At 40.3% G+C, this 15,403-nt stretch overlaps 1 protein-coding gene across 4 annotated transcripts in view; it reads right to left on the bottom strand.

The window, feature by feature from the left end:
- LOC132896665 (AP-1 complex subunit sigma-2) overlaps positions 1-15,403 on the bottom strand; it is a 103,399-nt gene that overhangs the window by 23,585 nt on the left and 64,411 nt on the right. For 2 of the 4 annotated variants that reach the window (XM_060937654.1, XM_060937656.1), the window contains one exon: positions 4,394-6,704. The exons of the other annotated variants lie outside the window; for them this stretch is intronic. Coding sequence is in view for 1 of the 2 variants with exons in the window: in XM_060937656.1 (XP_060793639.1) it covers positions 6,669-6,704 (36 nt within the window). In the remaining variant the exon portion in view is untranslated. Of the gene's footprint in view, positions 1-4,393; positions 6,705-15,403 lie in introns of those variants that run through there. 4 annotated transcript variants of the gene reach the window in all.

Below are 15,403 nucleotides of genomic sequence, written 5' to 3'. Positions count from 1 at the left end.
ACAGCCTGTACTCATATCACAACCGGTTTATTTCACCATTGGAGATCAGATCACACAAGACATGAGTTAAATGACTCATTTTAAGGATTTAAGTAGGGTATTTAAAAGCATAGCCTAGGATTTCAAGCATATTTCAAGTTTAAAAGCAGTGCCAGCAAACATAAGTGCCAGCAAACATAAGTGCAATCAATTCAAGTAATAGTTAAGAAATAAAGGGTTTACAAAACAAGTTGGAGAATTCATTTTAAGGATTCAAGTTTTACTATATTCCAAGGATTCAAGTAGCAGCCATACTGTAAGTGCAATCGATTCAAGTAATGGGTAAGTAATAACGGGTTTTTAAAAAGTGACGTGAACCATTTTTTTCTTTTTCAAGTAACACGGTTAATTCTTTTCTTAAGTAATAACGAGTTGACATGTAACGTTTTTTTTCAGGGCAGCGATCTGCCTACACCCGTCACATAGTCAAGGATTTGTTCTGTAACTGGGATTGTTCGCAGGTGGTCGGCCGGTTCAGGATGCACCGGCGCTTTGCCAGCCCATTGTAGCTCTCTCGGGTTGCTCCATCACGGGCGGGATCCTGCGCTGCCTGTGTAAAATGTCTGTAGAGGGCAAGGTAAAGTTTAGAATCCGGCTGTCCTGGGACTTTGAAAAATTTTAGTAAGCTTTCTTGTTTTTTTGCCATTTTTTCCACAGCGCAAGCTAACGGCTATAAAAAACCCGGTGTTCTATTGAGCGGAAGTATACACCCCATGTCCCCCCCTTCCCCTTTCGCATAGATTTTGTGGATGTCTTAGGAGAGAAATCAACAACAGATATCAAAATCAAAACCGAACACTAAACAAATTTTTATTTACTTATTTATTTAATTTATTGTTTGATTTTTTTTCACTTTGTGATGGTCACAGAGGTGATCTGATCCATTTAAATAGCTGCTGGAACACCGAATGAAATGAAAATAGCTGCCGGATCCGACGACGGAGGTTCCGGATCTTGTTCCGTCATGTTCCGGCTCAAATTAAGCCCTGCTCTTGGGCATCACTGGGATTCAACGAGTGATCTCTGGCTGATAGGACAAGTGCTTTTTCAAGTAGGAGTTTCTTAAAGATTGACTACTACACCTTTAAAAGTCAGATTTTTCAGTGTGAATGTATCCAAAAACTGGACATTTTACGGATTCCCTAGGCTGGTACATTGTTAAAAAGTGGTGGCTTATCCATAGGTACAAATAGCAGCCTTTCAATAAATGTTAATCTTCTTAACGCCCTCATTCACAACCCCATTTGACACAACTCCTTTGGCTGAGCAGCGATTTTAAAAAAGTATTGCTAATTGACACATAAGATATAATCCATTAATCTGCTTGTTTAAATGTTGCATAATCATACTGCCATGCAAAGGCAAACTGCAGTATCTGCGTATTGAGTCGGTGGCAAAAGATGGTCCAAGCATCGCCTATTCGCTATTGGACCGTCTTTTGCCACCGATACAATATGCAGATACTGCAGTTTGCCTTTGCACGGCAGCACAGGGGGCGGCGTGCTCACCACCCTATTCAGCTCCACAGAGTTATTACTGTACCTAGTGGTCAAAATGGGAACTGCAACAAGCATTAATAGAGGCCCACTGGGGTAGGAATCATGCTGCCCCATGCTCATTCTATTCATATTTTCAGTGGACGAGCAGCAGACAGGACCGTTAATAGCAGGGTTGCCAGAATCATGCTTCATAGCAAATAAGTGGAATTAAATCTACTAGATTTTCACAAAGTGTGTACAGAGCGTCTACGAAGGTATAGATATACTGTCAGATATATTGCAAAGATTGGGAGAGGAAAACAGAGATTATGTCCACACATTCAGAAATGCACGCACACCACAGTGATCTTTTTTCCCAAGCAAAGACTTCGAAAAAGAAGAAAAATGTTTCTCCCTTTTTACAGAGTCCAGGTTCTTCAGGGTACGTTCAGGAATTTTATAATTTTTCAGCTGCAGTTGGACTGGACTCTTTACAGGGTTACTTTAAAAATCCACTAGATACTAACCTAAAAATTAAACTGAAAGATTTGGGAAGTGGTGTTGCTTTCTGTTTTGTTTCATTTTGGCCATTTTTGTCCTTTATCTTCATTTTACAGTCTCTGGAACTCATTCATTCTCCAATTCACGAGCTAATACTAGCACTGTCTATGAGTCTTTAATCTATACGTTTCATAGTTTTACCCCATGCACTCGTTTAGAGCCACATTATTAGAGAGTGAGAGACCCGAGTCACTAAATAAGTTTGACAAAAATGTCACTTTTTATTATTTAAGTGCTATTCTGGATCATTGTGTTTGGTTTTCTGCATCAATATTAATTGTGATTAAACTGTAATAAAAGGTAAGAAACTCCAAGCAAAAAGGAAACTCAGGACTCCATTTGTATTTATTTATTTTTTGCCATTCGGTGAGTTTTCTGGTTCCTTATTAATGACTATTTTATTCTATGCCTTTTAATTAAATACATGGTCATATATTGACACTACCTCAGGTTCATAATGGACAGAAAGAAAAGTTTTCATCTGTTCTGAGGGACAGGTAAGGAATAAGACCTGTCAGGGTGTGCAGTTATAGGAAATTCATTAATGACATGATGGTATGATGTAGATACTACAGTAATTTGCCAAATGATTACAATTTTTATTTATTAAACATTTACAGTTACATGTGATATTACTGTTCCCACCTTGAAATTGGTTATCTTTAAAATACAGCAAAAGTTTTACCCTGTGTCCGAAATCACTCACTCGTTCACTACTCCCTACTCACTATCTAGGGAATTACTATATAGAGGACTATATAGTGAGCTAATTGGTAAAATGAAAAAAAAAAAAACACTTTTGGACACTACTCTGCTGCGCTGATATTTACGTCATTACTGTCGCACAATTAAAACGTGCCAGACCAGTCGGCTGGTGGGTTTTCAAAATAATAAATCCATATTATACTGAGCGTATTTCCTGCATTAATAAATACAAAGTACGTTGTGTCTGCTGCTGTTCTTTTAAATCAAGGCTGAATACTTTTTCTTCTTTGCCGCTGCATTTTATTAAATCAAATTTAAGACTTTTGATTAATTCCTCGCTCTGTATTTTATCTGTCTTATTCCATTTTAGCTTTTTTTCTGTTCTTTTACTATTTTTAATTGGACTTGAATGTCTGTTTATAATGTGTTTCTTCCTCCGTCCATCACCCCAACACACTTTTTTTTTTCCAGCGCGACTGCAATGCATGATGGTATATATTGCTTGGTTAGTGACCATCGGTTGTACACTACTTTTCACACTGCACTGTGGGATACTACGAGTCCGCTGTATAGGGTGTAATAATTCTTACTATACAATCGGACAGCACTACAAAATGGCGAACTCACTATATAGTCCACTATATAGTGAGTAGGGAGTGATTTCGGACACAAGGATATTCTTCTTACACCATAGTGATTTGCCAGATATTAGCATTTTTATTAATTAAACAAATGACACATCTGGGGCGGCACGGTGGTGTAGTGGTTAGCGCTGTCGCCTCACAGCAAGAAGGTTCTGGGTTCGAGCCCCGTGGCCGGCGAGGGCCCTTCTGTGTGGAGTTTGTATGTTCTCCCCGTGTCTGCGTGGGTTTCCTCCGGGTGCTCCGGTTTCCCCCCACAGTCCAAAGACATGCAGGTTAGGTTAACTGGTGACTCTAAATTGACCGTAGGTGTGAATGTGAGTGTGAATGGTTGTCTGTGTCTATGTGTCAGCCCTGTGATGACCTGGCGACTTGTCCAGGGTGTACCCCGCCTTTCGCCCGTAGTCAGCTGGGATAGGCTCCAGCTTGCCTGCAGAACAGGATAAAGCGGCTACAGATAATGAGATGAGATGAGAAATGACATCTTAGATTTTATCCATTTATAGCTACATTTAATGGTGCTGAACATCAACAAAAGGAGTTAGTTGCCGTTATGACTTACATTGTGAGTAAGTTTCCTAGCCTATCTTTTTCCCCCCTCTCTCTTGAAGTCAATAAGACAATAAAATAAATTATTAAAAAAAAAAGTTTATCAGTTTAACCAAGAAGCTGGAAAGCGTAAAATCCTTCCCATGGTGGAAAACTTGACTGTAACTGACTGGTACAAAATGCTCCCACTGGAGACTCCTTCTATAAATGTTAAATTAATGATCATTACTTGAAAAAGGAAAAAAAGGTATAATGTTGTAAATGTCAGTTTATTATTTGACTTTATGTAGTCAGAGCTGCTGTTATAGAAAATTAAATCAACACCTTCTAACCAATCAGATTCGAGAATTCATCAACACTGTGGTATAAACTTCCTGTCAGATCTGGCTCCATGATTAACTTCAACTAAATGGAAAATCATCATCATCATCATCATCACTTTATTCACCTTTTTTAACAAAACAATTCATAGTAACAAAACTAATACAACTCTACATACTTTAGATACAAAAATCACTCTCGTTGATAACATGGTATCTTGTAAATCATTTCCAAACAGAGGCTAAAAACAGTGCAACGTTTCAAGAATCATATTATGACGTTATTGTTCGGTGAACCTTACGCATCATTAGAATTTACAACGCTACACATTTTACATTAAAAGTTACAGTCTTTCTCCAGTGTGAGCTTACAGTTTATAGGAAGAATCCAGTTGGATTTGTTGTGTGTGTACTGTAGGATAAAGCTTTACACTGCATCATGAGAATTGATCACTATGTAATAGTGCTTTAGTCGGTTTTTGTGATGTGTGAAATTTAAAATTGTATATTTATGTTCATTAATGCTTGAAATATGTTTGATGGCTTAAGTGTCTGTAAATAGCGAGTATTATCCAAAGTGCTTAAATTGCATTATTTTAAAGACTACAGAACTGAAACAGTGTTTGTGTGTGCAGATGCACGTGTGTGTGTATCACCACATTAAACTCTTAACAGTCACGATTAAGCACAAGTGTTCCAAAACTGCATTCCTGATTTGTACTCAAGTTCGCAGATGAACTAGGTTGCTAGCTTGAACTTCCTGTCTATTTGGCCTATTTTTCACATTTGCCAAATGTCGACACAAATATACAGGAGACATCAAATCCAGTAAAACCACTATTTGTTATTACAAAAAGGTTAGTTTAGTACATGTTCTAGGCTTCAGGAATTCCTGTTGTCGGATCATCTACTGTACTAATTTGCCTATACAAAACGTGCTAAATATGTAACGCTTTCAGAAATACCTTTGACCTTTGATCCAATCTATATAATTATTAACCATGTAAACCTCATGTTTTAGTATTCAGGGTTACTATAAATGCTAGGTGGATTAAATAGTATAAGGTGATGGAAACAATCTGTCCATTCTGGCAACCTTGATGGTGATGTCTATTAACTACATACAAATACATACATACAGTACTATAAACACATCATACACTGACTGACAGCTCCTCATCATATCCATAAGCAGTCATGATGATGTCAGTGTTTTGTCATAATGCACAGACAAACTTCAGTATATTGAAGAAAAATAAAAACAAACAAACAAACAAACAAACACTCCACTCTGAAACATGTTAACCCAGTTATGGTACACTGACATTTAACAGAAGAAAACATTTCAGCATTCTCAAAAGTGATCATGTTTTGGTCCTGAAAACAAAACTGCAGTCTCATTATTGTTCAATCTCATATTAACGAGAAATCTAGCGTAGAAATAAATAGTGGAGATGTTGACGCAAACATTGGACTTGAATATCCAGAACGCAATGCAGCGATATGAGTTACATCACAGACTCGACTCTGTGAGTTAGAGATCTACGGTGGTATCAGCATGAAAAGGTCAGGAAGCAGATGTGTTCAAGCAGAGTATACCGGTGAAACACCTGGACAGACTAACGGACTAAAGCGCCGCCGCATTGGTCTCTTTAGGTAGAGGTGGAATGAGGGCGAAATCCCACTGCACCACTGTCAGCGTGGGCAATATAGGCTATGTGAAGTGAAAAACAGACCAACGTGTTGATGAAAGAAGCTTAAAGCAAACATGTCAACGTTATAAACACCAGTAAAGATCATGCACATGGTTCAGGGTGGATTTTTCCTCTTAAATTAGACCAGGATAATGGTGTATTAAGCTTCATTCAGACCGAAAAAACGATCTTCAGAATTTAAAACCTCTACGCAGTGCACCAAACATTACAGAAATGGTTTGTCAGAAAGAAAGAAACAAACAAACAAACAAACAAACATCCATCCATACCAGCTTCCAATCGCCATATCAATTTCTTCTTTCAACATACTGCTTTGCCAAATTCATGTTTAGAATGAAAAAAAGTAATCACACAGTAATACATTTGAACAAACAGGTAGCACTTCAAGGGGAGGAAGACCACCAGGGGGAGCTCTCACTTGTTCCACACAGGTACAGGTAGATGAGGGATGAAGGTACACAGGAGTGTGAGTGTGTACATGAGAAAGAGAGAGAGAATGAATGTGGCATAAACAACACACACACACACACGATGACAATGAGACTGGAGACCCAGAGATGCTGCATTCTGATAGGACGGTGGTGGAAGAAGAGGACCAGCAGGCACATCGTGCATGGGGGAGGGGCTCAGCATGCATGACGGGCAGCCACCAACAGCCAATCAGTACACAGGCACGTTAAAGTATTCATGTCTGGGCTGAAGAGGAGAAATGCACAAAACACAGACACACACACACACCTCAAAACAGTGCAAGCCCACAGATAACACTTCATACCTGAAGAAGAGAAGACAACATGCAAGCAGAATGAAAATACGCCCACACACAAACTCTAAAACAGGACATAACAGCAGTGTTTCACAATCCAAAACTCTAACACACCTCATTATCATTCAGACTATTAAATTATGATCAAAATCTTCAGGATCTAAAGAAATGCTACTACTACTATTAATAATAATAAAACCAAACTCTAGGATTGGGACTGAGGAAACACTGCTCCAGCACTCCAAAGAGACAGATAAGCAGCATGAACAGTGAAAGTTCAATAATTCCATATAAACACACTTATGTACAGAAGAGTACCTTGAGGCTTTCACACACACACACACACACACACACACACACACACACACACCCCAGGGGTAAATTTGAGAGACTAATCCACCTACTGGCATGTTTTTTGGGAAGAAACCAGAGAATCTGGAAGAATCCCAACACTGACGTGAAAATGCACGTTACATAATAATGTTCAAGTTGAATGTCATAGCTCATCCATTTACATCTCCTGTACCTCTGAAATCCCAATTTTACCCCTTTCCCTTAGGCTCAGTCTGATTGGATGGTTGTGTCCAGAAAAAGAAAGGACAGTTGAACTTTATCAATACTATGATGGCCATTGCTGGTAAAAAACACATTAAAGAGCTAAGGTGGGGGGTAACCTCAGAATTTCTGAGATTCGTCATATAATTTATGAGGGGGAAAAAAAACCCAACTCAGAAATTCTAAGATTAAGAAGTCACAAATTTACAGTAAAAACAAAACAACCCACCCGGAGAGTGTTCGGAGAGCACAATATCCCCCACTGCTAACTGGGCCAGAACTCTGGTAAAATGCGACTGAACTGAATGAAATTGCAATATGCGTATTACCAACAGATACAAAAGAATCCTACCAAGTTTCGTGAAATTCCTCCAAAAATTGTGAGAAGAGTTGATTTCAGAAGGTGAGGACCCTTCCCGGGACGGATGGACATTGCCATGACATAATCCCCCTTCGGGCCTTTTGGCCAGCGGGGGATTAAAAAAAAAAAAAAATACAAGAAAAAGAAAGAAACAAAACAAAACCCCACAACCCCTCTCACACGTCCTGGCTGGAGTACATTCTGGAAAATGCATTTGAAAACCTCTTAGCATTTTATTCTTTTATATTGCACTAAAGAGGAGGATATCCTGCATTTCCTATAACTCTCGGCTCAGCCGGGGTGTCTGTAGTGTGATGATGTTGAGCCAACCTTACAAAGTGAAGCAATCTGGTTCCTTGACCCCCCACAAAAAAACAAAAACAAAAAAACAAAAACAAAAAAACAAGCGCACGCTTTTTAATCTCAGAGAATAGCCAACTTGAATCTCATAAATTTCCGACTTTAACCTTGGAGTGTTTTTCTTGGAATATTACCCCCTCCCTCATCTCCATATGTTTAACCTACACTGTTTAACACGTTGTCATACAATTAGATTACTGGCAAGATTTATTTTTAGCAACGTTAAAACAAAAGAAATGTTAATGCTAATTTTTAGATTAGATTAACACTGGACTAGACCAACACGGACTAATATTGAATTCACTCTCCAGGTAAATAAACGTAAGAACTAATGTGTGCTTCCTGAAGGAACCTGTAACAGTAAATGTTCTGTAATCAGTGCGGTTTCTATAATTCATTATTTCTTCTCCTTACTTGGCGTCCTGGAGTGTGTGGATCATCCGACAGCAGCCGAACTCCTGTCGTGCTTTCGGAAAGGAACCACTTTAAAGTGTTTGAGGTGAAACTCTTAAATGTTTAGACACCGAGGAAGACTGAACAAGGATCTAGAGTGGGCTGAAGTGGCTTTAACAACAACAACGCAAACCTCTACTACTGCTACAGAGAGCCTCTAGAAGTAAGATCTGCCAACACACACACACTTTGCTAGTATATACTATTGAAAGGGGACTCTGTATCAGGACTTTAGTAAATGTGACTGCTACTTGGTGACAGGTGTATACGACAGGGGTGAGCTAAGCTAAGCTTCTCAGGGACATACACTGTGTATTGAGTAAATGAAAGACTCTAGAGGAGGAATCTCCAGCTAAACACGAAGCATGTATCATATTCACCTGAGCTCTTTAACTCTGGAACAGACCAGAAGCCTCAGCCGAAGTGGTAGGACCCTTAACTCCTACAGGGTGGACATTTTTCAACAGACAAAACATCAGCATTTTAAAGACTATAATGCTGCAGAATATTGTAATAGTTGTTCAGCTCCAGGTGGAAAATGTTTGTCAGAAATATGTTCCCACTACATTAAAGGAATAGTTACAAGATAAAAGCGTACACTGTTTCCCTCTCAGTCTAAATGTATCCGGGTTGATCGGAGTAGATTTGAACATCTTCAGTGCTATAGAAGTCAGGCGCGATCATGTTAGACAGTGTCTCATCTCATTATCTCTAGCCGCTTTATCCTGTTCTACAGGGTCGCAGGCAAGCTGGAGCCTATCCCAGCTGACTACGGGCGAAAGGCGGGGTACACCCTGGACAAGTCGCCAGGTCATCACAGGGCTGACACATAGACACAGACAACCATTCACACTCACATTCACACCTACGGTCAATTTAGAGCCACCAGTTAACCTAACCTGCATGTCTTTGGACTGTGGGGGAAACCGGAGCACCCGGAGGAAACCCACACGGACACGGGGAGAACATGCAAACTCCGCACAGAAAGGCCCTCGCCGGCCACGAGGCTCGAACCCAGACCTTCTTGCTGTGAAGCGACAGCGCTAACCACTACACCACCGTGCCGCCCCGATGTTAGACAGTGTGACAAGTAATAATCTTGAAGGACTACTAAAATCATATGAAGAAAAAAAACCCAAACAAAAATAAATTCGTTCCAGTGTTCATGTCCATTCCTTAGTTTTGTTTACATTGTTTATTATAGATTACATTAAGTCACAGCGTCCTAAACCAGTGTTTCTCAACGAAGCGCCATCTAGTGGGCTGCAAAGTTTTTTCAAGTTGAAGCTAATTTTTACTCAGAGTAGGGTACGATTGCTGGGTTGCGTCTGATGTCACATCCGCCTCATTAAGCTACAGTCACACTACAACTCGCAATGCTTTGCGATGGGTTATCGATGAAAATGAGGCATTTTGGTGGCGATATACACGTGAGCTAAAAGTTGTGGTCACACAGTAGGCAAACACTTGACTGTCGCGCCTTTGTGCGCTTAAGCCTGGTGCAGCTCGAGCAGCCGCGCACACTCCTGGAGCACGTTGTGCACGCGCTTGGGACCCGGTCATTATGGGAAACACCTGATACTGATTTGAGCGCAATCAGCGCGCACAGATACGGACGCTGCTTTCACAGAGGCTTTACGAAGCATTATCATCATCACCGTCACGTTTGTAACGCTGCTTAAATACTCTGCTTTCTATTTTGCTTTTGTAAATATCACGCCTGCTAATAAACACTCATGCATTTAGATCCATCTATCGCTGTCTGTCTTTGTGTCCTGATCCCCACATCTTCAACCCAGCCACATACAAAAAGTTCCACGCCTCCATGCTCTTCCAGGTTTTCATCTGTGTGTCCATGTAGAACGATGTCTGCAGCACCAGGTAGTTTGAGATGTCGGGGAACTCAACGGATAGATCATTTTCCAACTCATAGGAAAAATCCTTCTTTGTTAGCGTGTATGGATCTAATCCCACTGAATGGCTTCTATATCCACTCCTTTTGAGTGGACTTCTTGGTTTTAATAATTTGCTTGTTTGTTGAACACAAACATGGTAATAAGTTCTTGTGTTAATGGACCAGACTCCACTTTTGGATCATTAATCCCTTTTGAGTGAGAATGTCCTGCATGCATGGTTTGGCTTCTGGCACAATCATACAGTTTTAAATACAATACCTACAATTAAAAATGTTTTGTTTTTATTGCATTTATTTAATTCCTGGGCTCCCATCTGTAACAGGGAGTGAGGTTGCATCCCATTTATACACTTTATTATAGATTATTAGATTCTAATAGAATAGATGAGCAAAATAATTGGGGATCTTTTTAACGGGCCCCGACTAGTTACAAATATGAATAGGTGGGCCTTAAAGTAGAAAAGGTTGAGAACTACTGTCCTAAACCACGTTAGCATGACATCACTGAAACACTGGATGTGGTCAGAGGATTTTACATGAGGCCTATCACTTAGCTATTACAGTCACAGCTCTAGTGCACAAGTAAATACACACGTTTTTGCCAAAGCATTACTTCAATCCAACAGACCGAAACGATGCTTACACACGTAAATATACTCATCCACACACTTGTGGCTGATCTCCAGAAACACTCTGACTATAGCCTGAGATTTACTTCCATTTTCCTAACCCCCTTTTTCCCCATGCATCGCTTTCTCATCAAAGACTAATTAAAATGGTTTCAAATTAATTCCCACAGGAATGTCTCAGACGTCCAATTTTAATTAAGCTGCGAGCACGGCTATACACTGAACCGTTCCCTGCTGAGGCCTGAGGGTGTGCGAATTGTTTCTCTGGAATCTTCTTTTCAGTGCATTCAAGTTGCTGACAGATTTAGCGCCACGGGCTGAGGTGATTTTAATTACAATATCAAAGGAATAAAGAAAAAGCGTTTTTTGGTCTTTTTTTAATGAAAGAGTATGGGGGGAGGTTTTGTTTCATTTGAAGACTGAAAGAGCAACACGTTTAAATCAAGTGTGGAGGGAAAAAGCAAAGTGCACAGAACTTGAAAGACATGAGATAACGGAAATGAGCTCATTACAAACTTTGAGAAAGAGTCACTTGTTGACCTGAATGTAAAATATTAAAGGAAAACTCGAGTGATTTTCAACTTAAACTCTAACTAGCACACATGCAGGAATCAAAACGCTTCCCTAAGCAGATCATCCATTTACTCAAAACGGTTTAATAATTAGAATCAAAGAGTAGTTGTTGCATTCTGAAATGTATTGAACATTGGTTCAAAAGTTATATCAAGATTTACATGGGGAAAAGTTCCTCATCTTCAGAGTCGGCTTACTGTACGCACCTACAGTGGTGCTTGAAAGTTTGCGAACCCTTTAGAATTTTCTATATTTCTGCATAAATATGACCTAAAACATCAACAGATTTTCACACAAGTCCTAAAAGTAGATAAAGAGAACCCAGTTAAACAAATGAGACAAAAATATTATACTTGGCCACTTATTTATTGAGAAAAATGATCCAATATTACATATCTGTGAGTGGCAAAAGTATGTGAACCTCTAGGATTAGCAGTTAATTTGAAGGTGAAATTAGAGTCAGGTGTTTTCAATCAATGGGATGACAATCAGGTGTGAGTGGGCACCCTGTTTTATTTAAAGAACAGGGATCTATCAAAGTCTGATCTTCACAACACATGGTTGTGGAAGTGCATCATGGCACGAACAAAGGAGATTTCTGAGGACCTCAGAAAAAGCATCAGGCTGGAAAAGGTGAAAAAACCATCTCTAAAGAGTTTGGACTCCACCAATCCACAGTCAGACAGATTGTGTACAAATGGAGGAAATTCAAGTCCATTGTTACCCTCCCCAGGAGTGGTCAACCAACAAAGATCACTCCAAGAGCAAGACATCTAATAGTCGCCGAGTTCATAAAGGACCCCAGGGTAATTTCTAAGCAACTGAAGGCCTCTCTCACATTGGCTAATGTTAATGTTCATGAGTCCACCATCAGGAGAACACTCAACAACAATGGTGTGCATGGCAGGGTTGCAAGGAGAAAGCCACTGCTCTCCAAAAAGAATATTGCTGCTCGTCTGCAGTTTGCTAAAGATCACATGAACAATCCAGAAGGCTATTGGAAAAATGTTTTGTGGATGGATGAGACGAAAATAGAATATTTGGTTTAAATGAGAAGTGTTATGTTTGGAGAAAGGAAAACACTGCATTCCAGCATAAGAACCTTATCCCATCTGTGAAACATGGTGGTGGTAGTATCACGGTTTGGACTTGTTTTGCTGCATCTGGGCCAGGACGGCTTGCCATCGTTGATGGAACAATGAATTCTGAATTATACCAGCGAATTCTCAAGGAAAATGTCAGGACATCTGTCCATGAACTGAATCTCAAAAGAAGGTGGTTCATGCAGCAAGACAACAACCCTAAGCACACAAGTCGTTCTACCAAAGAATGGTTAAAGAAGAATAAAGTTAATGTTTTGGAATGGCCAAGTCAAAGCCCTGATCTTAATCCATTCGAAATGTTGTGGAAGGACCTGAAGCAAGCAGTTCATGTGAGGAAACCCACCAAGATCCCAGAGTTGAAGCTGTTCTGTACGGAGGAATGGGCTAAAATTCCTCCAAGTCGGTGTGCAGGACTGATCAACAGTTACTGCAAACGTTTAGTTGCAGTTATTGCTGCACAAGGGGCTCACACCAGATACTGAAAGCAAAGGTTCACATACTTTTGCCACTCACAGATATGCAATATTGGATCATTTTCTTCAATAAATAAATGACCAAGTACAATATTTTTTGTCTCATTTGTTTAACTGGGTTCTCTTTATCTACTTTTAGGACTCGTGTGAAAATCTGATGATGTTTTAGGTCATATTTATGCAGAAATATAGAAAATTCTAAAGGGTTCACAAACTTTCAAGCACCACTGTACTTAAGTCGATTTTCTGGGCTCTCCTTTCAGATTATTACCTGTATGTGGTTCAACCTCCTTCAAGGCCAGCAGATTTTTCTTGAGTACAGGATGGGGTTTTTCAAAAGATTCTAAAGCACCGCCTTTAAACACAAGCTCCTGAACTTCAGCATTTAAGCCCAGAATATATCAGGGGACAGAAAATGCAGACTGAAACATCAGAGGTGTCCCCCCCCAAATAAACAAAAACGAAGATGAGTACAATTACAAGAACTGAAATAAATATTGAAATTGAAAGAAAATAAATTTATTGCTGCAGGATTAGGCTTAGTCCTAATGTTCAGAGTAATCACTGCAAATGTGTCTTTATTTAAGAATACAGCATACAAAATAGCACTTGATCCAGCACATATACATAGTATATTAATGGGACCATGAGATTTAATCGAGGCCATAAAATCATAATGTGTGCACGGGATGTAGGTTATTTACAACCCAAATTCCAAAAAAAGTTGGGACACTGTGTAAAACACAAATAAAAACAGAATATGAAGATTTGCAAAAATCATAGAAACCCTATATATTCCATTGAAAGCAATACAGAAAGACAACATATCACATGTTGAAACAGAAATTTTATTGTTTTTTGAAAACTATTTGCTCATTTCTAAATTGATGTCAGGAACACGTTTCAGAAAAGTTGGGAGAGGAGCAACAAAAGACTGAAAAAGTAGTTAAATGCTAAAATAAAACCTAATTTGGTTAATTGGCAACAGGTCAGTAACATGATCTTCAGTCCCTCAGGCGACACTGCATTAAAAGCAGACATGTGTCTGTAGTGGAAATCACTGTATGGGCTCAGGAACACTTCAGAAAACCATCGTCTGAAAACAGTTCATTACTGCATCCACAAATGCAAGTTAAAACCAGATATAAGCAATATCCAGAAACACTGCCACCTCCTCTGGGCCCGAGCTCTTTTACGATGGACTGAAGTGAAGTGGAAAACTGTCCCGAGGTCTGATGAATCAAAAGTAGAAATTCTTTTCAGAAATCATGGACACCACGTCCTCCAGACTAAAGAGGAGAGGGACCATCCGGCTTGTTATCAGTGCACAGCTCAAAAGCCGGCATCTGTAATGGTATGAGGATGCATTAGTGCACATGACATGGGTAGCTTGTACATCTGGGAAGGCATCATTAATGCTGAATGATATATACACACGTTTAAGAACAATATGCTGCTGTAACAGTTCCTGATGTGGGTGGAGCACAGAAGCACGGCAGGCGAGAGTTGATGGTTGCACAAAACACTTTATTTTAGCTGGAGGGGCGCGTGGTCCGAACAGAGAGTGAAAGGGTACCCCAGCAGGTAGTATCGGAGGGCGAGGACCGCCCACTTGATGGCAAGACACTCCTTCTCAATTGTGCTGTACCTGCTTTCGTGCATCGACAGTTTCCGGCTGATGTACAGCACGAAGTGCTCCTCACTCTCCACCTCCTGGGACAAAACAGCCCCCAGCCCTCTGTCCAATGCATCAGTCTGCAAAATAAAGGGGAGAGGGAAAGTGGCCCCCCACATAGTGCAGCTTTTACCTCAGAGAAGGCCTGTTGGCACTGCTCCATCCACTGGACCGGATCTGGAGCCCCCTTTTTAGTGAGATCGGTTAGCGGGCTGGTGACGTCCGAATAATTAGGTAGAAACCTACGATTATAGCCAGCCAGCCCCAAGAACCATCTCACTTCCTTTTTGGTCTTGGGCCTTGGGCAGGCTGCAATCGCTGCGGTCTTGGGGATTTGGGGATGCACCTGCCCATGGCCCAAGTGGAACCCCAGATATCGTACTTCCACCCGCCCAATCTCACACTTTTTCAGGTTAGCTGTGAGGCCTGCTTGCCTCAGCAACTTTAGAACGGCCCTCAGGTGTTCCAAGTGCTGCGGCCAATCATGGCTGTAAATTATGATGTCGTCTAGATAGGCGACCGCGTAGGCAGT

The sequence above is a fragment of the Neoarius graeffei genome, chromosome 13 (assembly GCF_027579695.1).
Source record: "Neoarius graeffei isolate fNeoGra1 chromosome 13, fNeoGra1.pri, whole genome shotgun sequence".
NCBI classification, from domain to species: Eukaryota; Metazoa; Chordata; class Actinopteri; order Siluriformes; family Ariidae; genus Neoarius; species Neoarius graeffei.
This window is presented reverse-complemented; position numbering and strand designations above follow the sequence as displayed.